Source organism: Microplitis demolitor, chromosome 9 (genome assembly GCF_026212275.2).
Source record: "Microplitis demolitor isolate Queensland-Clemson2020A chromosome 9, iyMicDemo2.1a, whole genome shotgun sequence".
Taxonomy (NCBI): Eukaryota; Metazoa; Arthropoda; class Insecta; order Hymenoptera; family Braconidae; genus Microplitis; species Microplitis demolitor.
The window spans coordinates 11694879-11719244 of NC_068553.1; the positions used below are offsets into that span (position 1 = coordinate 11694879).

Below are 24366 nucleotides of genomic sequence, written 5' to 3' on the forward strand. Positions count from 1 at the left end.
AACTGATAATAATAGATAGATAATCGATAATTAGGCGCGCAGACGCTTTTATAGAGGATACCCGGTGCTATTGCACCGGTATCGCGCGCATTTCCTCTCCGGTGCATCGGGTAGGAATAATCAAATAATAATAATGATGTTTGCTGGTAATTGCAGATAACTTCACAGATATCACGGGGTAATTTGCCCCGCGTGACAACCCAGTATCATGATTCGATAACGAAGATCTCTAAACCTTGATACACTATTCAGATATGATAAAGCGAGATAATCAGGCATGCGTTGAATAAGTATGTATAATAGTTACTTGGATTGTTGATAGATGTGACATCCAGACTAATAACAATGATTTCACTTCATAAGTCATGAAATTTAAATTTTTGATACTCTAATTAATCTGAAATTCCGAAATGAAAACCAAAGTTATTCATAGTTTCAAGTTTTCAATTCTACCAGCAGTCACTAATGACTGCCAATTTTATTTCTTTCATTTTATTTATTTATTAATTTTTTTTTTTAAATAATATCCTAATGATTGTGCTTGCTTGGACCTAATCATGCCTGAATACTTACCAGCTATCAGCTTGCTTAGTAAGAAATGATTACATTTGCACAGCCATAATCATGCATGAATATTTGCCAGCCATAGGAATACGTAATAATACTTGGCCTGGCATGATTATGCTTTCTCATGCATGATCATGTTCGCTGATTACTGTCAAATATTCAAGCATGATTATGTATGATCAAGTTTGATGATTTGTTTCTCGGGGTATAACGGCAATTTTCATACTTTTGTTATTTAAGCGGTTGTTTTTACCATTTACAGTGTAAATTTTCTAGTATTTTATCAATGCATTCAGTTTTTGTGTAATTGTTACAGACTTTGAAAGAATTTCCAGAAGAATTACGAGGTGACGTATCAATGCACTTGCATCGTGAATTATTAAGTCTACCAATATTTGCGACTGCATCTCCGGGATGTCAAAAATTGCTGTCACTCCATATAAAAAGTAACTTTTGTGCACCTGAAGAGTATTTAGTCCGTCGAGGTGACGCTCTCTCTTACATTTATTATTTATGTAACGGCTCTATGGAAGTTGAACAAAATAATATGGTCGTCGCCATTTTAGGTAGCAAATAAATAAAATTTTAGATAGAGTAAGATCACGTTAAGTGGGTTTCCAATTTTTCACTTGTTCTTGAAAATTAAGTCTATGTATTTTTTTCTTTCGTAGTCACTATAAAAAATTAGACCCTCAAACGATTTTTTTAAATTTTCATTTTAACAACGATTTTTTTTTCCAATGAAAATTTCGAGTACTTGTAATTAAAAAATAGATTCCAAAACAAGCGTTAGAGACAAATTAATGGAATTTTCAGGATTTATTGTCTTAATATCTATATTTTATAAAAATATTAATAGCTTAAAATTCTTTGTTTATTATCCTATTGTTAATTAACTCTTAAGTAAACAAATGAAAATTTTATTGACTTCTCAGTCACCAAATGAAGTTTTTATCCATGGTTTACGTGAGTTATGTATTAAAGTTTAAGATCCCGAAAAAAAATTTCACGGCTCGCGATTAGTTTAAGCAATATTAATTTATTTTTCACCGCGCGCTGGTCGCTGAGCTCTTTCAATATAGTACGTGGCCGAGTGTCTCAGGCTTTATTGCAGCTTTGGTCAGTCATAATTCTGTGTCACATTTAAAAATGTTATTGCTAAACAAAATTTATTTTTTTCAAACAGTATCATGAATAATAAAATAAAATAATTTATTATTATTAAACTGAAACTGATTATTATTGAACTGATTATTAATTAATAATAATTTATAAATTATTATTAAGAAATTATTGAAACATCAGTTATTTTATAACAATAATCAGGAAAAACTGACTAATAACTAAACTTAATTATTAATTTATATTAACTTATAAATTATTATTTACTAATTATTAATAAATAAATTATTTATTAAACAACAATCAGAGAAAACTAATTAATAATTAAACTTATTTATTAGTTAGTTTTCCCGATGTCAGTTTAATAATAAAAAATTATTTTATTGTATTATTCATGAAATTGTTTCAAAAAAATAAAATTTGTTTAATAATAATATTTTTAAATTTTACTTTGAATTATGACTGACCAAAGCTGCAATAGAGCTTGAGATGCTTGGCCGCGTACTGTATTAAGAGCGCTCAGAGACCAGCGCGTGGTGATAAATAAATTCATATTGCTTTAACTAATCCCGAGCAGTGAAATTTTCTTTCGGGATCTTAAACTTTAATATATAACGCATATAAACCATGGATTTGTCACGATTGCAGATCGTGATGGGCGTAGATACGATATTCGTAGAAAATATAGTGAATAAAAGGGTATTTACATTGATCAAGAACCGATCCTATGATCAGGGCTCACGTGACCAAATGCTCAGTTTATTCTATTTTATATTTAATTCGCGCCCACACAATATCGTTGAAGACAATATTGATAAAACCCAAAACGATTTCCAATTTATTATGTGACTGATCTAATTTCACAATCAAATGTCGAGCGGTAAACGTAAGATTGTGTACCCTCTACTGTAAACTAACGGTCTGAGCGGCTAGACAGGTAGAAAAATAGGGGATAAAGGAAGGTGGGCTGTCAAAAAACCTCGTGAAGCTAGTATCTTATTGTTAAAGTAAAATTATCTGATAAATAATGTTTTTCAAATGTTTTATGTGAACGAATGTTTATTTATTAAGGACTCAATATTCTCAAAATACAAAAGGGTTACAAATCGCAAAATATAAAAGTAAATGTTTTATTCATATGGTTTACAAATATTTCAGAGTATATTAAAATAAAAATACCAAAAAATGGTTACAATGTTTAAAACTTTCCCTAAACAGGATTTGGTGAGGTGTCAGGACTGTCAGCAGTAACACAGGACACTTATTCACAACGCGTTCTCGCGGTCAATTAATGTGATTCTAATTTATCGAATTATTTATTTATTTAGTATACTTGTATCAATTTCAATATTTATGCGTTTTTAAATCTCCGTAGGTTAAAGTAAAATGAAGGTCTTCGCGCTTCTCGCGGTAATATAATTTCAATGTTTTCAAATTCTTCGCGTCTTCGCGGTAATATAAAATATAAATTTATAAAATCTTCGCGTATTTCCGCGGTGAAAGGATTTCAAAATATTATTCAAATTCTTCGCTTTTTTGCGGCAAAATATTATTCAGAATCTTCGCATTTATCGCGGTAAAATATTCTTTGATTTTTCACGTTCCTCGTGGTATAATTCAATATAAAAATAAAATGAAATTAAATGAATCAAAATAAGATGAAGATAATCAACGCTACCGGTGCTTCCGATTGATATTAATTCACGACTTACGACGATCAAGGTCCGGTTCGTATGCTCAGCTACCGTTGACCGAATGGTGAATTTAATATCACGTCAATTATTCTCCTGAGACTCGTAGAAAATGATATACCGATCATTCGAGTGCTTACGACGAACAAGGTCCGGTTCGTACGCCCAGCTACCGTTAACCGAATGCTCAATCGAGATACCAATCCTCTAGCCACGAACACCGTCAAGTGTTCGGAGTTCAGTAAAGTTCAGAGTTTGATTCCCAAAAGAACTGATGAGCTAAAGTCCATGGTCTTTTTATATGATCCTCACATATGAAAAGTGGTGGTAACCAGTTTCTCATACGAGAGGACTCGGACTCGCCCAAAAGTTCTAGGCCCATGCACACGTGTGATCCCTGGGAAATAGATTTTGACTATTAAGTAGGCTGATGACCTGGCGCCACTCTGTCGCCGAGCATGCTCGTGTAGGAAACCATAAATTTGGAGGTTTCCATTAGCTTTCTCTCATTCCCAAGAATCACATGCAGGTGCGCATGAGTTGGGTGGTCTATAGTTTCAAGATGAAAAATCAAAGGAAAGACTGCTGTTCTATGCTTAGATTATTAAATGGGAACAGATACATAAATTTTAAAAGTACGTTAAGTAAAAATGATGAATTTTCCAGAAAGAGAAATATATAATACGCGTGGTCTATTAGTACCATACGATTTAATTGTAAAGCGTTGACAACGCTCAGGTAGGTATATTTGTCCGGTACGACTTCTGGCGTCAGTAAGTCGGCGTTATACATGAAAAAGTTTACGTAGAGGAAGTTTTAGTGTGTACTTATTTTGGAAGAGAGGAAAAAAAAAAATTAGAAATTTTTGAATGTAGCAGCCGTGACAGATGAAAACTTCATTTGGTAACTGAGAAGTCAATAAAATTTTCATTTGTTTACTTAAAAGTTAATTAACAATAGGAAAATAAACAAAGAATTTTAAGCTATTAATATTTTCATAAAATATAGATATTAAGACATTAAATCCTGAAAATTTCATTAATTTGTCTCTAACATTGCAAAAAAACTTGTTGTTAAATGAAAATTTTAAAAAATCGATTGAGGGTTTAATTTTCCATAGTGGCTACATAAGAAAAAAAAACATAGACTTAATTTTCATGATCAAGCGGAAAATGGGGGTTCCACTTGACGTGATCTTACTCATAATAAGAATTACTGAAAAGATATATAACATTATTTTAAAACAGGAAAAGGTGACTTAATAGGCTGTGACATAAACGTGCATCTCCAACATGCTGGCAATGGTGGCGGAGCTTGCGGAGTTGGATCAGGTGGTAGCGTTGACGTTATTGTTAAATCAAGTTGCGATGTAAAAGCACTTACATATTGCTATCTGAAATGTATCAATATACAAGGTCTTATTGACGTTTTACGCCTCTATCCTGAGTACCAGCATCAATTTTCCAGGGAAATTGTACACGATCTTACACACAATTTGCGTGAAGGTTACGAAGCCGAGGTTTGATGTTTTAATAATTTTTCTGACACTTATAGATATTCAAATGACTCCTCTTTTCAATCTAAAACTTAAAATTGATGCAAAAAAAAAATTAAAAAAAACAAATTATATTGTATTTAATAGCATTAGATTTTACCTTTTATCATATACATCGAAATTTGAAAACTTGAACATTAATCTTTAAACATAAAATTTTTTCGACTCGGTTAGGTACACCTGGCAAGAAAGGTATTTCAATAATCCCTCTGCAATTTTGATGGGACTGAGATATGTTATTCCCCATCGAAATCTAAGAAACACGTATTTTTTTTAACAGTGGAAAAACATGTTTAGTGGTTGAAACCACCCTTTAGAGTTTAGGCTCTAAAGGGGTCTTTTTGAAGTTTTGCATACTTACAGTTTGAATAAATCAATGAGACCAATGACATCTTATTTGAGAAATTATAAAAAATGTTTTTAGTTTAATAATAAAGTAATTAATAGAACAAAAGTTATAAGGGTTGAAATTCACAAAACTTTCACAGAAAAATCAGTCTATCGATTGACCCTGTGGGCGAGCCCCAAAACTTTCCGCTGTTTTCGAGCTCTTTGAGCTCTAAAACATTATTGTGCATAGATTTTGAAGCTCCTTGAGTTCGAAAATACGTTTGTATGCCATTGTTTTCGAAAAAAAACCGTTTTTTAGCATTTTTTTCTCCCACGACATCTCGCAAACAAATCAACCGATCTTGATTATTGAGGCAACAATTGACGTCTTTTATTTAGTTCTAGATCTGATAACATTTTGGAATTATTTGCTTTTTACTATTTCTTTTTCCCACGATAGCTCTCAAACAATTAAACCGATTGAAATTGCGCAGGCGGCAATCGACGGGTTTTGTTAAGTTCTATAGCTGCTTAGATTTCAAAGTCGATCATGTAAGTCATTTCTGAGAAATCAATAAAAAACTGAAAAAAAATTTTTTTACGTAATTCGCCAATATTTTCGAGTCTACTTAATCAAATGATCTGAAATTTTTGAAAAGTTGATGGCCAACAAGCTCGTTTGATTGCCGCCTTAACCATCTAAACTAGTTCATTAATTAAAAATTTTTAAAGAGTTTACACACACACACACACACACACACACACACACACACACACACACACACACACACACACACACACACACACACACACACACACACACACACACACATACAGATACTTGTACATCATTCTGAAAACCGTCAGAACAGTTTCCTGGGAGCTCAAAACGTCGACACCTAATGAAATTTCGATTTTTGCAAATCAGGGTGAAAACACTAACTTCCCGAAGTTTTCGAAAATCGTCGACTTTCGTAGCGGGAAGTTAAAAAAACTATCCAATGGATTTTAAAAAAATCAGCTACAATCGAAAGTGGAAAAAGACGCAGAGAATACGTCTTCTGAGGTTTTTCCAAAAAATCAAGTTTAGACGGTAAATACCTTTCGATTTCATTTACATTGGTCACCAAGAAAACATCAATATGACGATTAGTTTTGATATTAATTTGCCAAGAAATGTAGTTTCATACATTTTTAGCATTGAGGACATGGTAATATGTAACCAGACAGCAGCGTACGACCTGAGAGTGTGGCTCTCTCGCTGACTTGGTCTCCACTTTTGCTCTGTCTCTCTCTCTCTTTCTTTGCTCTGATTCCCAAGTGCAGCCTAGTCTCTGTGCTAGAGATCCAGGAGTTGACTTCGTGCAGCAGGCGACCGTAAATCGGTCATTGCGCATAATTAAGTGGGGTCAACGGAGGTTGCTGTCTTAGATGAGTTGACCCGAGACGACACTTAAGTTGGAGAATCGTGATTGAACGGACGTGTTTGATTATCTACGCTCGGTTTCTTTTTTGCTAATTCTACCTGAGTTTAAAATTTATCTCAAAAATTTATATGAGTGGTGTTGCACTTAATACACTGAGTTGAACATTTAATTAAAATTTGATATCTGGTTAAAATATATAAGCCAAGTGTGTTAAGTGAGTTTATGTGATCTTCTTCGCCGACAACCTGCTGACGCTGACACCCAGCCCAAGGATCCAACGGACTTCAATGTTTTCCGCAGCAGAGATGAACCGTCGACCAATTTCACCAGTAAGTCGATCGTGATTTGATCCTCTATATTTACATATTTATACCTGCATATTTGAATCTACTCTTTTTTCAATGCATCGCGAAATTTTACTGATTGCTTCCTCCCAAACACGTCCAATAAATCTTTGCACATTCCAATAATTTATAAATTTATTGCTGGACGCTAATATTTTAATTAATTAATTATAAATTTAAAATAATAAAAAGGGGAAACTTCTGTATATATAATTTTGGGCATTCCGGTTAAATAAAAGAATTGTAATTATTGTGAGTGTGCCAACTAATTCGCATATCACCAGCGTCTCGTAAAATAAGTTACTTTTAGCCGTGTGCCTGGTGCGGGACGAGTCTACCTACTTCTGAGATCTATTTTCCCGACATCAGAACCAGCAGCAGAAAATCTAAATTTATATTTATAATAAATAATTTATAATTTATAATTTCAAAATTATTTATTTAATTTGAATTTATTCGGGAAAATTTAATCAACTGTGGTTTGTTGTTAATCGAAACGGAGTAACTAGGGCCCGCCGTTATAAATAATACTATTTTTCTATATTTTACTATCCTTTTTACTTTTAATTCTACACGAAAGAGATCCCAGGATGTTACTCCCAATTCCACGGCCGCTAAAATATGTTATTCTACAAAAATTAATAGGGACAATCATAGCGATCATAAACACTAAATATTTACTTAATAGACTGCTTATGAAAAATTTCAATTATATTCATAACAAACTTGAAAGCAAATAAATAATTCATTAGATATATGAAAACTTATTCGTAAAAATTATTTTAATCAAAACAATTTTCGGAAAGTTTGCAATTTATAATTAGGATCTAAGCTAGATACCAAAGTTGAAAATTTCAAGTTTTTTTAGGGATATAACAAAGCAACTTTCCTGAAAATTCAAAGCATATCGAAATTAGAAGAAAAAAGTAATAGCCATCTGAATATAACGATGTTATGTCCGACTTTTTATTTAATAATTGATTTGCGTGGATTAGGCGTCCGGACTAACAAATGCAATTTATGGCTTAAATGTTTAATTCAAGACTTAATTTATTTATTTTTGGATACGTTTCGATGTGGACTTTCTTTTAAAACTAATTCTATCAAAATAGAGTTGCCTCTGTAGATTAATATAAAATATGTTAATCAATATATATGATTTTCGATTTATAGTACCCTTACTGTCAATTAGAATTTGAAGCTGATTAAAAATTCGTTATCGAGTCGAGAAAGAAAAGAAGTCAATTATAAATTTCTTACCTTTACGCTGATACTCTTTAATCTTCTTTATTAATCTGTTGAATACTCCTTCGCCGTTGACCCTTGGATTAGCTGCTGATACTCTCTCGTACAACCGATTTTTGAGCGAGAGTTGGATGATAGTACTAACTTATTTTAATTAATCAAAACACAATGATAGTTTGCACCTTTTATGTTTTCTTCATTTTAAACTCTTAACTACCGATTAAAAATAAAATTCCTTTATTTTTCTTCAAAGAAAATAGAGATGATGATCTCTAAAAGAATGTATTTTTATTTTTAATCATTAATTGACCTTTTAAATACACTGTTTTGTTTTATAATATTTAGGATATAAATTTGAATTTTGTATATTTTTATATGAATATAATTATGCTCACAAATATGAACCGACACTAAACTATTCACTCACAACCAATAACACTTTTATTAATGTAGTATTTCTCTTTTTTTAACTTCCCGCTAAGAAAATCGACGATTTTGAGAAATTTCGGGAAGTTATTGTTTTCACCCCGATTTTCGAAAATCGAGTTTTCATCAGATGTCGACGTTTTGAGGTGTAGGAAGCTATTCTGACTATTTTTAGAATGATGTCCGAGTGAGTGTATGTGTGTGTGTGTGTGTGTGTGTGTGTGTGTGTGTGTGTGTGTGTGTGCGTGCATGTATGTAAACTCTTTGTAATTTTTGAACTAATGAATCGATTTGGATGGTTGAGGTGGCAATTGAAAGAGCTTGTTGGCCATTAACTTTTCTGAAAATTTCAGATCATTTAGTCGAATAGACTCGAAAATATTTGCGAATTACGAAAAAGAAATCTGGGTGTCGGTTGACCCTGCGGGCCAGCCCCAAAACTTCCCGCTGTTTTCGACCTCAAAGAGCTCGAAAACATTAGTGTAGATATATTTTCGAGCTCGAAAATGCTATCACATGCAATTGTTTTTTTACGATCTTTTCAAGCTCTAACAAGTTACCTATTATGCTGAAGTTTGAAAATTTAAGAATCGAAAATCATCAATAAAGCGGTTTTTAAAATTTAGTTCCTGATTATGTTCAGTAAAATAAGTGTATTGAGGCAGAAATCAATGTCAGGGATCAAAATCAAGATTTAAATAAGTTTTGACTCATGTAAGAAACAATAAAATATGAAATATCCGAGAAAAATATTAAAAACTACGTTTTATCGATTTTTTTGTTGATAATATGATTTAAACTCAAAACCAAGTTCGATGACATTATATGATCAAAAGAAACCATAAAAAAGATGGGTTGGTATGATATCAGGCACATTTTAGTACGTTACATTATGATTTATCCGGAAAAAATGACATGAAATGTTATTTTTTTAATTTTTCAACGCCGATATCTTTTGAACTAATCAATCGATTTTAATAATTGACGTGGCAATCGGCGCGTTTTATTGAATTCTAGAGCGGATTAAAATTTGAAATCGATCGCGTCAGTCGTTTCGAATATATTTAGAAATAACCGTCTTTCACCATTTCTTTCTCCCGCGATAACTCTCGAACGAATTATCCGATTTTGATGTTTGAGGTGGCAATCGACGCATTTTATTGAGTACTAGAGCTGACTAGATTTTGAAGTCGATCGTATAAGTCGTTTTTTTAAAATCAATAAAAAACTAAAAAAAAATTTTTTTTTCGTAATTCGCAAATATTTTCGAGTCTATTCGATCAAATAATCTGAAATTTTCAGAAAATTTGATGGCCAACAAGCTCTTTCGATTGCCACCTCAACCGTCCAAATCGATTCATTAGTTCAAAAGTTACAAAGAGTTTACATACACACATACACACACACATACATACATGCATACACACACTCGGACATCATTCTGAAAATAGTCAGAATAGCTTCCTAGGACCTCAAAACGTCGACATCTGATGAAAACTCGATTTTCGAAAATCGGGATGAAAACAATAACTTCCCGAAATTTTGGAAAATCGTCGATTTCCTTAGCGGGAAGTTAAAAAAAATATTTTTTTTTAGTTTTTCAGTGATTTCTCAGAAACGACTCGAACGATCGACTTCAAAATCTAACAAGCTCTAGAATTTGATAAAACGCGTCGATTGCCACCTCAGCCATCTCAATCGGTTTGTTTCTTCGAGAGATATCGCGGGAGAAAGAAATGGTAAAAAACAGTTATTTGCAAATATCATTGAAATCACTTAACCAAACAATTCCAAAATCGGATCAGTTCTAGAACTCAATAAAATACGTCGATTACCGCCTCAATTATCAAAATCCATTCATTCGTTCGCGAGATATCGTTGAAGAAAGAAATGGTGAAAAACGGTTCTCTCTCAATTTTTTCGAAACGACGGACGCGATCGATTTCAAATTTTTATCAGCTCAAGAATTCAATAAAACGCGCTGATTGCCACCTCAAACGTCAAAATCTATTAATTAGTTCGAAAGATATCGGCGTGGAAAAGTTAAAAAAATAACATTTTATGTTATTTTTTCCGGATAAATCATAATATAACCTACCAACATGTGTCTGAAATTATACCAACTCATCCTTCTTATGGTTTCTTTCGATCATATAGTGTCATCGAACTCGGTTATTAGTTTAAATCATATTATCAACAATAAAATCGATAAAACGTAGTTTTTAATATTTTTCTCGGATATTTCATATTTTGTTGTTTCTTACATGAGTCAAAACTCATTTAAATTTTGATTTTGATCCCTGACATTGATTTCTGTCTCAATACACTCATTTCATTGAACATAATCAAGAATTGAATTTTAAAAACCACTTTATTAATGATTTTCAATTCTTAAATTTTCAATCTTCAGCATAACAGGTAACTTGTTAGAGATTGAAAAGATCGTAAAAAATCAATGGCATGTGATAGCATTTTCGAGCTCGAAAATATATCTACACTAATGTTTTCGAGCTCTTTGAGGTTGAAAACAGCGGGAAGTTTTGGGGCTGGCCCGCAGGGTCAACCGACGCCCAGATTTTTTTTATTTATATTTTCTTCAGTTTTGCTTTATTTCTTTTGAGACGAAAATTTTTATTGTATGTAAGACTTTCAAAGTTCCTTGGTTTTCCTTTATAGGAAATAGAGGTGGTGCTCTTTAAAGGAAACAAATTTTTAGTTTTAAGCATTTGTTTACTATTTCTTTTTATTGTATTTTTTCCTCGCAATGCGAATTAATAATTGCTTTATTTGTGCTAACTGATGATCTGATGTGTTTATATAGACATATAGATGTATACATGTGTATTTTAATATAATTTCACTGGTATAACTATTTTTTTTCTTCACGATGCGATTTTTATGATTTATTTTACTGATTTATAAAAGCGATTTTTATCGGTTTTATGAAATGTCAGAATTGAGGATGCTGCTGTACCTGGCTTATGACTCTTGACTGAAAACTTTGAATTCAGCTAGTAATCGAAAAGCAAGCCGGTGCTCGGTAGAGTAATTGCTCTAGAAAAATTTTGAACGCTGCAACCATGGGGTCCGAGTTTAAGAAGGGGGATTTTTTGGTGAGTTGCATCTTTAGAGATGTCCCGTTAACGGAACTTAATTTAAGTCAATGCTAATTGTGCGCATTAGAGTGATCGTAGTTGACAATAAGTGGAAAACGAAGAATAAGGGAATGAAGACAGAAAGAAAGAAATCTGGTCGAACATTTGGTAACACGCAATTAAACCCATTCTCGTTTCTCTCAATAGAAAATGGAATATTCTTACCTTATTCCCCAGGAGTTTTCAACATGAGTGATCAAAAAAGATTACGGAGTCGGACATAACAATGATTTTTGAAAAATTGATTGGCTTTGGATGGCTGTATATAGAAGAAATAGAAGCAATTGAGAAAAATTACGGTAGATCAACAGAATACACCTACACAAAAAATATCAGCTGTTATTTATCCCTTTACTCTGTAAACTGTAGATTTGAGAGGATTTTAAAAAGAGGGAAAATTTTGATAATTCAGTGGGTTAGTTGGAAGCTCCTAGTTAAGCCGGATATTGATTTAGAGAAAATATTTATTTTTTTCTCGAAAGTAAAGTGCCCACAGAAAAAAATGCCGCCAGAAAAGATTCTCTAAGTTATATAGAAGCTGAGATGCTAATTTTTAAAAATAACCAAAAAATTAATATTTTTGGAATTTCAAATAATTCTCCAGTGGTTAGTTTTAGGGTTATTGAGCTTAAATTTTCCGGATCACTTTTTTTTCTGACGTCCTTTGCAGTAAACAATCAACGTCCAAATCGGTGATCCACGTGCGCACACTTTCGTTGAAAAGTAATGGATTTGCCAATATATGATGATTACACAGAAAAATTAAAACCCAACTGATTCCTGTGCAGCATTGAGTCGTGTGCAAGATAAAATAAGGGCAAGCACACGACTAGTTCAGGCGCAACTCCGTAACTACTCATGTGCTACACTCGAACAATTGGTGTTTATAACTATCGAAGTACGGTTAAAGAAAATGTCAATAAATTTCAAAAGCACAAAACCTCAATATTTTGAAATCTTTAAAATATTTCAAATATACTGTCTGGAAATAGCATTTAAATATTAAGGTAAATACGTAACATATTTATAAATATATTTCATCTTTTATGCTTGAGTGTGACGATATATTTTAAATATTTAAAATATTTTGGTTTAGTACTTTTGAAATATGTTAAAATTTTTTTTAACCGTACTTCGATAGTTATACACAGCAAACGTTTGAGTATAGCACACAAGTAGTTACGGTATTGCGCCAGAATGAGTCGTGAGCAGAACATAAGTAGTTACGGCGTTTCACAGGAACCAGTCGTGTCTAGCACCGTACTTAGTCTGGTATGCCACCCGAACGGCAAAAACGGCAGCACCATAATCAGTCGTGTGCAGAACAATACTGACTCATGTGCACACACGAATCAATATTGTTCTGCACACGACTGATTACGGTGTAGCCGTTCGAGTGCTGCACCAGGCTGAGTCTGGTGCTAGACACGACTGGTTACCGTGCGCACCAGAACCAGTCGGGTTTCAATTTTTCCTTGTATAGTGAATAATAACTATATATAAATCAATGTCAATGAATGTTAATGAGCAGTAAAATCAAAACATTATTTCGTTAGTTTTGTAATGGGTACACTTATTCTATCAATAGATTGTGGTCTTGATAAAACAAGTGCCCACACATGGGTAAAACTTAAGGTGTTTTACGTACCTGTCCAGCTATGCTCAGTGGAATCTCAGGACAAGGGTAACCCCGTACTGGACTACGCAGTATTAAAATTAAGAGAGAGATCTTATACCAACTTATCAGAAAGGTTTATAAGGCTAGACAATTAATTAATATGATTTGAATGGCTGATGGAACTGACTCGACGTACGTGACTGAATAAATTTTTCTGACTCGACTGTGATAAATGACTCGACTTATTAGATCACAATTTTTACAATTACTCGACTGAAAAAATTTAATTATAACTGACTCTAGTGATTTAACTATTTATATTTGACAAACTAACGCCACTCACTTAAACTCTTTCAAAACTCCTTCCGCCGATCCAACCTCCTCTCCCAACCAATATCCTCCGGTCCTTGAATCCTCCAATCCTCCAAGACTCGAAATCCTCAAGATCCTCCAAGTCCAATAAATTATATTTAAGACAAACTTAATTTAATAAGCTTCCACGTGACACCTGGGCTTATAAGCTCTTGGCCCTTAATGGCGTCTGTAGTAGCCAGTAGACAGTGACAATAAAGATAGTGGCAATAGCAGCCGTAGTAGTAGAAGTCGGGAAAAGCGTCTGTCCACGGTGGTTGCTGCGAGCCAAGAGAACGACCATTCGTTGTCTCTGGGCCTCGTACCCCTCTCGACTCAGGCTGGCCAATCCCTCAAACCAAGCGTCAAGGAACTTGACCACAGCGACCCAGGAGCATAAGTGGCTATACTGACTTCCGTAGTGGCAGTTGTTGACGAAGGAAGCCGGATCTTTTGGCACGAGTCGAATTTAAATTTGAACGGAATGATAAAGCATTCTACCCCATTACAGTTTAAATAATTTTTGTCAAACCTACATGTATATCATATACACTCATGCCATGAATTAAAGAAACAGAAAAATTTTAGAAAATTATTTGTGATTTTTGCAAGACTCCAACAACGTGAAAAATAATCGTATCAGGATTTTAAAAAAAGCGTTTCATAGCTTAAATCTTTAGTTTCGGCGCATTTTCATCAAAATTTCTTTTGAGTTTCAGCTATTGCACAAACATGAGAAATACCGTGGGAGAAAATTTTTTTAAATATTTTCTATTCTTTGAGAGAGTCCACGGGCTACGAAAAATTTTTTTCGGCTAAACCAATGCATAGGTCGGTTGGCATATTTTAATCAACTTTAATTTGCATTATTTTAGAGAATCGTGCGACAATATGTCACTGAGATATCGGCCATCAAACAAAAACTAATCCTTTTGGGTTTGATCATCGATATTTCAGGTACCAATGATCGCGCAGTAAATTTGAGAGCGGCGTTAGAAGCTTGAATAAATTCTCTACAAGACCCTTTCATCAATTTTTGGAAAAAAAATTTTGATTTTTATTTTGAACATCCATTAGAAGTACGAAAAAATGTTTTTTTGAACTTTTCGCTAAGAAAATTATTAATTTTCAAAAATTCGGGGAGTTATTGGTTTCGCCCTGATTTTCGAAAATCGAGTTTTCATCAGACTTCGACGTTTTAAGTTCCTAGGAAGCTACTCTGACTATTTTCAGAAGTATGTCCGAGTGTCTGTATGTATGTGTGTGTGTGTGTGTGTGTGTGTATCGATGTAAACTCTTAATATTTTTTTTGATGAACTGACTGATTACAATGTTTGAGGTGGCAATGAAAGAGTTTGTTGGTCGTCAACTTTTCTGATAATTTCAAATCGATCGATCAAATAGACTTTAAGATATGGAAGTAAAACAAAAAAAAAAATTTTTTTTTTTTTCAGTTTTTTTCAATTTTTTTAGAAATGGCTCGATCGATCAATTCCAAAATCTAATTAGCACAAGAATTCAATAAAACGCGTCGATTGCCGCCCCAACCATCTCAATCAGTTTATTCGTTTGAAAGAAATCGATCGAGAAAGAAATGGTGAAAAACGGTTTTCTTCGATTATCTTCGAAGCGACTCATCCGATCAATTTCAAAATTTAAGCAGCTCTAAAACTTGATAAAACGCGTCAATTGCTGCCTCGACCATCTTAATCGGTTAATTTTTTCGTAGGATATCGTGAGAGAAAGAAATGCTAACAAACGGTTTTTTCCGAGAACAATGGCATACAACAGTATTTTCGAGCTCGAAGAGCTTAAAAATGTATTCATAACAATGTTTTCCAGCTGAAGAAGCTCGGAAATTGCGGGTAGTTTTGAGGCTGGCTTGCAGGGTCGACCGATAGACCGATTTTTTTTTTGTTTTTTAGTAAAATCAACTGCTACTCGGCAAATATCGATGAAAAGACTAAAGTTGCCAGGCACTTTTTTAGCGCAATATAACCTCAATAATCCTGCAAATTTTTAAATCGATCTATTGAACCGTTTTTTGGGGTCGATTGATCAAAGTTTTGCTAAACAATTAAAAGAACAAGTTTTGTTCTTTTAATTGTGTAATTGTTACATTCTTGCTCTATCTATTTATTGGACAGGAGATTTTAAATTTACCAGGTTGACGTTGATAGGGCGTCGATAAACCCCAGATGCGTCAGCTCTTGACCTTTCTTTATTTTATACAAGAAAAAGTTCAAGGGCTTACCATGGTGGAGATTATAGGTCCCATAAGTCGGTTCAAATAATCTCTTTTTTTTTTCGTAGTTTCTTCTCCACCGCTGGTGCGTACGCGTCCCTGCTGGTGGCCTAGAAATAGGCCTCAGAATAGTACCTGTAACAAGGGTCGTGGAACGGGATGTTTTCGCTAGGTGGATGGACACATGAGTTCAGAGGCTTAACAACACCCGAGCTCAGAGGCTCAACAACACACGCGCTCGGAAGCTCAACAGCACCGGATTTTGGTGTCTCAATCGAATCGTTGGCGATCACTTGCGGTACTACTAACGTTACCGGCTCGATAAGAACTTCCTCAGATTTTATTCTCGGTCGACCTTGTGTAAGGTCCGCGATAAAGCCTTGAATTACGTGACCAAGCTGTACAACACGTCCTGATCTCCTGCTTCGTTGGCCTCGAGGCATAAAAGTTGTTATGATAGGAGGAAAAAGAGCTCGAACTGCTGATTAGCGCTCTGAGCAAATGAAGGGTGGAACCGCTAGTAAGCGCTCACCCCTTTAAGGTTCTTAGACGAAGATTTATGTTAAGGTTAAATTTTAGGTTTTATTGCTTTAAACCGAGTGAGACAAGCGAATCAGTCAGTTGACTGTACAGAGTTTCGTGCTCTTCGAGATCTCGCCATCAACTGACTGAATCTGCTTTTGTTCGACTAAATACATTCATCAAAGTGTTGACGTTGCATCTCAGGTTTCCTATGAGAGAATCGTCGTGACCCGAGTCTCATGCGTCGTCATCTGTTTAGACTATCCGCGAGCCACGGCGATTTTCTTATCACAAGAGATTTCCGTTAGATTGTTGGCGGTGAAAAAAAATAATATCGCCGACAAATTAACGATTTACTAATTTATTATTTATTTATGATTCTAAGAAGTGCCGGACCATTTATTTGCCCACCGTGGCGAATAAATAATTCAAGGCTTCAAAAAAAAATTTTCTAAAATTTTTATTTAAATTTAATTAGAGCCAAAACGTAACATAATCATAATCAAAATGAAAAAAAAATTTTTTTTTTATTTTTCTTACATTTTTGCATTGGTTACTCAGCAAATGCACGGTAAAGACAAAAAAAAGTTTCAAAAAAATTTCAAAAAAGAATCAACGAAAAAAAAATTGAATCTCGTTATTTTGTGTTCGATATTTTTTAGATTTCGAACTATAAAACGCTTTTTTAAAAAAATCCTGATATGACTATTTTTCAAGTTGTTACAGTCTTGCAAAAATCCCGAAAAATTTCTAAAATTATTTTATTCCTTTAGTTTGTGGCATGAATGTACGATCATATTAAATCATATACGCTCATATTAAATCATATACGCTCATATTAAATCATATATGATCATATTTAATCTATATAATCATATTCAATTATGTATGATCAGACATGGCCAATTTTCATATATGATCATAGATGACCTCATTTCTGTGCTCATATATGACCATGCATGAATTTTTTTTCCCGGGATTCCTTTCCAATCTTTGAAGTTAATCGTATATGTCAATTGGATTATAGTAACAATGATAGTATACATACTAACAGTGATAATAATGAGGAGATATTAGTAGTGACAATAGTGGTCATGGTGATAAACAAGTTAAAGTGAAGTTGAAGATTATTATTATTTCTGTTGTTATTATTATTATGAGTATTATTATCAAAACTAAATTATTATTATTAACTACACTTAAATTATTTTATAATTTGGAGAGAATCACTGTTTTATAAAAAATAACAAAAAATTTAAAATATTAACTATAATTACGTAATCTCTAAATCATATTTAATTAGAGATAACTTGATGATTTCATTGATTCGCTATCTTTCAGACATCAGAAAAATATAATCTTTCTGATTACTTTTCGACAAGATCTGAAAGATGACAGTAAGTGGTGCGGAAGATATCTTTCTGATATCTTTATCTTAGATAAGTCTTAAAGTTATCAGATTCATCAAATGTTATCGTTGTGAGATCTTTATGATAGCTTTTTGCCGACCGGGTAGGATTTTATAAAGTTTTGTAAAAAGTGATAAAATTTGTATACATTCATAGTTTTACATAATTGTTATCAAAATTCCAAGGAGATATTGGTAACACTTTTATAAATTTTTTTGAAATATTATGAAATTATATAAAATTTTATGAAACTCCATTATATTATGTAAAGTTTTATAGAACTATAAAATTTTTTAAATATTTAAAAAAATTTATTAAAATCTAAGAGATAATTTTCATAAAATTTTACATAATTTAATAAAATTTTGTAACATTTTATGTAAGGCCGAAACTTCCATTATGTATAATTCCACGAAGTATAGAATTTCACAATATTTCATAGAGTTTCATATATTTCATAAAATTTTATGAAATTTCATACCGATAACTCTTTGAGATCTTTACAAAAAATATGGAAAATTTTATGAAATTTTATAAAACTTTATGAAATTATGCCGAACTTTTTGAAAGTTTGCAAAATTGAAATTTTGACCGTTTACGAAATTTGACGAAATTTTATAAAATTTCATAGAATTGTCTCATCATTCCTGATAAAATTCCATAAATTTTTTAAAAATTTTATAAACTTTTATAAAATTTATTAAAAATATATAATACTTTATACCAATAACCCCTTGAGATCTCGATAACAATCATGTAAAACTTAATAAATTTTCATAGAATTGGTTAAAATTTTATGAAACTTTATGATATTTCACAAAATTTCATAAAATTTTTTCCCGGGACCATAACACGTATATCCTTTTTTTTACTCTTTCGAAGTTATGATTTCTTAGAATTTCATGTCGATTAACATACATCAGCGGCAGCGAAATCGGGGTCGATCACATGTGATATCTTCCTTGTAGAATTACAAGTAGAAAGGTAAGTAAAATATAGAAAAATAATATTATCATTACATCCTCACTGCTAATAGTGTATGAAAAAGTAATTCTCGATTAATTAAAACCAAAGCTGATCATACTATTGATGTTTCCTTGGTGGTGGATGTAGATGTGGTTGAGGGGTGTCTACCCTCTAATCTTGATTTTTTGCAAAAACCTCAAAAGACGTACTCTCTTTTTTTCCCTCTTTTGATCAACACTCATCTCATTACAATCCATTGAATAGTTTTTATTTTAAGTTTTGTGAATCTCTACCCCTATAGCGTTTGCTCCATTAATGACTTTTTCAATTAATCAAAATCATTTTTCATAATTTCTCACCTTGAAAATGATGCCGTTCATTTCATTCGATTATTTAAATAGGAAATATGTAAAACTTCAAAAACACCTATTCGGAGCCTAAACTCTAAGGGGTGGTTCACACCCTAGATATGTTTTTCCACAACTAAAAAAAACATGTTTCCTAGATTTTGACAGAGAAGAGTATATTTCGGTCCCATCGAAAACGGATTGGGACACTTGGGATACCTTTCTTGTGAGTAATATATATTATCTATAACTATACACAACTACTATCTTTTACTGAACAATTTGTAATGTTAAATGTCTAAATATTGTCATATCTGATAACTGATAATTATCAGTCTATTATATAACGATTTAAACTCACTGAAACTAGAAATAGCAGCAACACAATTAACAGTAGTAAAAGAAAAGGCAAAGAATGAATGCATATTAAACTATAAGCTGTTCACTGTTTAGTTTCCAAATTATGAATAATTGACTTTTCCAGCGTTTCTATAAAACAGAAGGAGAATGCACTTGTTTAATAGATATTCAAATATTGAAAATGATCAGTCACACTACCCCCTTCTCAATAAAATTATCGTCCCGATAAAAAATTGTGTTGGGAAGATCGAACTTGATTGAAGTTAAAATTGTTTCCAATTTTGGTTCGTTTCCGTTATGGCCCTAACACATCTATCTATTGCTCTACAGGGAAAAAACACCATCTAGTTATAATGAATACTGTATTAAAATTTTTGACGGAGACGCGGATCAATCCGGTAAGCCGTATGCAGTCACCCACGTGTATCAAAAAAATTATAAGCAAAAATAATAAATACGACTCAAAATAATAATATTTAAATATCTATAAATAACGATATTAAGTTATAATAAATAAAATAATAATTTTAAACAATAAATAAATAATCGTTGTGCCTGGACCAGCTCTTCAGGCTGAAGTAGTGCACGGGGTGCCGGACCGTTTATATAAAACGGACAAAATAATTATACAACGGAAAAAATCTACGAGGGAAGATCCGAGCATGCAATTTATATCGAGGTGGATAACAATCAAATGAATTAATAAAAATTAAATAAACAGTAAATGATGATAGAAAATAATAAATAAGAATAAGAAAAATAGGACTAAAGCGATAAAAGATCCAGGGAAAATAAATATTGAATTTCCCCGACAACTGTTGGTTTTCACTTATTTAATTTTATATAAAGCAAAAAAAAAAAAGATAATTCTCACTCGGTTACAAGATTTAGTTTAATTAAAACAATGATCATTAATACCTGGCTATTGTACAGTAAACACTTCATAAAAGTTATAATAATTTAACCCTTGGGAGTGGTGAACTTATATAAACCAAAATAGTTCTGAATAACTAATATATGAGTTTAATGTATATAAGTAATAATCAATAAACAAAAATGATTTTTAATTTAAACAGAATAAACAAATTATTTCGTCTGAAGTAATTTAAATAATAAAATAATAACAATAATTTTATGCCATGTTATCTCTCAACACGTTTGAGAGAGAGAAAGATACGGAATTACCCTCACACACACTCAAATAAAATAAATTTTTCTAATACAGTAATAATTTTTATAATCATAATTAATGATAAATTAATTAATTTAATTGACCACTGGGGTAAATGATATAAGTTAAATAAAACAATAAATAATTTTAAATAAAGTAAATGATAACAATTATATCTTAAAGATTTTTCATAAATATTTTACCTAAATAATATAAGAATAAGTTAAATAATTATAATAATAATCCGGGAATTTCCATCCGGATGATGATGTCAGTACTTGAGGAATTTTTCCACTCAAGTACAGTAAACTCAAAAAAAAATATGTGCCGCGTCTAACTACCACCGGCTGATTTGTTATATATGTATATATACATCTCTATATACTGTACGTAAGAATTACCTAACAAAAAAAAACACAGGACATCTCATCTATATTCTCAATTTCCAATTATACTTTATAAGAAAATAAAAGAAAACTAGCAATAAATTATTTATATTATTATATGTATCATTCAGTGCAATGATTGATAGTCAATTAATGACGTTTATCTGTGTGCTAGTCACACACGTAAATGTTGTCTACCGTGGCGACGAACAACTACCGGGGGTTATCAAGTAAAGATGCGACAAAGAAATTACAAGGTACTTACTAATTGAAAAATAGATTTCTATTTGTTTTTAAGAGCTGACATTGAAATGCAAATAACTTGTGAACAATGCGGAATTTCGAAAAACTTTGTTTATAATAATTTGTAAGGAATAAAATTATCTACAAAATAGTTCTTACAACATTTTTTGATAAGACTGATAGATTCATCGGAAAAGTAAAAAAATCTTAAAATTTACGATAAATTTGACTTAAAGCTTAAATCACTTTTGAATAGTAGGATTTATCAAAAAATGATAAGAAACTTTTTATGTAGAACGTTAAGTTTCCTCTAAAAAAATTTGTTAGACATAAAAATTCGTTGATTGATTTGTGAGCTAGAAAATTCTAAAAAAAAAAATTTTTTTTCTTCGTGTTATTTAAATGGAAAATAGAAAAATTGATTGAGGCAAACCTTAATATCATTATTAAGAGCCCCGGTTGGTAACAAAATTTTTATTTTTAGTTATACTTTCAATTTTTGGACACCATAAAAAAAAAAAATATTTGTTGTATTTTTTTAAACACCCTAATATACATATGAGCCATTCCACGCCAAATCGGACCGTTTTAAGAATTTTATTTTTTAATTTCCGTCATTTTTCGATATTTTTTAGTAATCATCAAAAAACTTATCCTCCTAAATTTTGAGATTTTTTTTATCATTTTGGTTCAAAAGATATGAAATTTAAAAAAAAACCGCTCTTTTCATGACTTGTTTGCTTATAACTTTTGGAAAAATATTTTAAATAAAAAAACTCGAAAATTAAAAAAGTTTCATTATTTCATGTGCTTTAAAAAAAAAATACAATTAATTTTTTAGAAAAATTTTTCCGCGTTATTTTTAAGTTTTAAAACTTTAAAGTCATTTTCTGAAAATCATGCATATTTTGATTTTCCTGAAAATTTGTGTCAACAAACTACTATCTATTCTACAACTTTTCAGGTGATTCTGGTCATGGGATCTCCGTGGCTACAAATTTTTTCGATTATTGAAAATTAAAAAAATTTTTTTTTCGCTATAAATTATTATCCGTACTGATTTTTGACGCTATACACTTACTTTTCTTGCATATTAAAAATTGATTTCAATATTTTTTTGTAACGGGGTAAATTTTAATTTACCGCTTACAAGTTAAGTCAAAATAAAATCTATAATCCGACTAGTCGTCCGGATGTGAAAATTCCCAATGTTCCGACGTCATTCCCCCATTTGAACTAAGTAGTAGTCCGAAGTCAAGTGGAGAGCGAGTAAGTATAAACTGGAACCGGAACAAGAATCGACATTAGTGACCGGAACGACTGGACCGAACGGACCTAGTCGAGTCGAGACGTACAACATTAGAACGAACGCCAGGACAGACGCCGTAAATTATTTATTAGGTAATTAGGTTATTTAAGACGAGACAGAAACGAGACGCGGATAATTTACAAGAACCAGTACAATTACTAGAATAGGACGAGACCAGGACAAAGACACGACGAGGAAAGAAACTTGAGATTGGAATTGTTGTAAAGGTATTTATAAAATTTACTCCAGGTGGTAAACCGGAGAATTTTATTTAAATACATAGTATACGTCTAGTAGCATCGCGTCGAACCTTTCATAAAATTATTACTTATAAATTAAAATAATTAAATAAAACTGGTATTAATTTATACAAAAATGATTAATTAATAAACTCCAGGCGGGTAGCCAGAACTATTGCGTAGTAAAACATTTCCAGGCAGGTACCCGGAAATATTCTAGAAGTTTCCAGATAGATCATGTAACTCACGTACCGGAAACCGCAGAATCGAGTCACAAATTGCTAGTCGTAAAATTAATTAATTATAAGTAATCTTAATAATAAAAAAAATAAAACAATTATAAATAAAATTAATAATAAATTGTCTCGGTAAAAAGTTGTAAAAGGTCCGCGGTCAATGTCACCGATAAAATAATTAAATAAGTAAAAAGTAAGTTAATTAATAATAACAATATAATAATTAATTAAATAAAACATGATAATTAAATTAAAGGAATTAAGAAAATAGGTTAAGAATAATTGTTGTGATAATCAAAAAACCTGAAAAAGAGCATGTGGAAAAAACGAATAAATTATAATGGCGGAACTTTGAGTTTGAATAAATTAGTAACGTGGTGATGAAATTACTGAGTAAAAAGTCGTTATATTATTGGACTAAAATTAATTGGTGACGAAAGAGAAAAAAGGAAAATAAGAATTAAGGAAGATTAAAATTAGATAATAAATTAATAAACAATTATATAAATTCCAAAACCAATTAATTTATTTATTGCGGGGAAAATTTTACTGTAAAAAATTCAGTGTGTGAAAATAAATCCAGGAGACTGGGTGAGTGTGTGAGTGATAAATATAGATTTTAATGGTAAATCTAGTAATTAAGTATCGCGAAGGTTGAGTGATGTTTAAAATAATTATGTGTGTGAGTGTGTGGAAATGCCTAAGGTAGTTGGCCAATTTTAATAAAGAAAATATTGCGGGTATTAATTGAATTAGGTTTAAATGAATTACTGCGGGTTAATAAATTATAAGTAATAAATATAATGTTTATAAGTGAAAAGGTTATAAGGTAATAAAAGGTTCTAAGGTTTATAGAAGGTTATAAGGTTTATGAAAAGTATCTAAGGTTTATAAAAGTTATAAAGATTTGTTAGGTTGATATAAGGTATAAAGGTATAAAGGTTTATAAAGGTCAAAAGGTAAAGGTTAATTGAATAAATAAAGGTTTAAATTGTTAATTGAAATTATTAACTTATTTATAAATTATCCTTCCTCATCCTTCTCTTACAATTAAATAAATTACACCGACCCTGACGTTCTCTAAGATCCGGCTCGGGGAGGC

The 24366-nt window shown here is 31.8% G+C and overlaps 1 protein-coding gene across 1 annotated transcript in view; it reads left to right on the forward strand.

Moving 5' to 3' along the window:
* LOC103570411 (potassium voltage-gated channel subfamily H member 8) overlaps positions 1–24366 on the forward strand; it is a 355105-nt gene that overhangs the window by 305848 nt on the left and 24891 nt on the right. The window contains exons 13-14 of the mRNA XM_053741792.1: positions 884–1133; positions 4628–4899. Of these exons, the coding sequence (XP_053597767.1) occupies positions 884–1133; positions 4628–4899 (522 nt within the window). The remainder of the gene's footprint in view (positions 1–883; positions 1134–4627; positions 4900–24366) is intronic.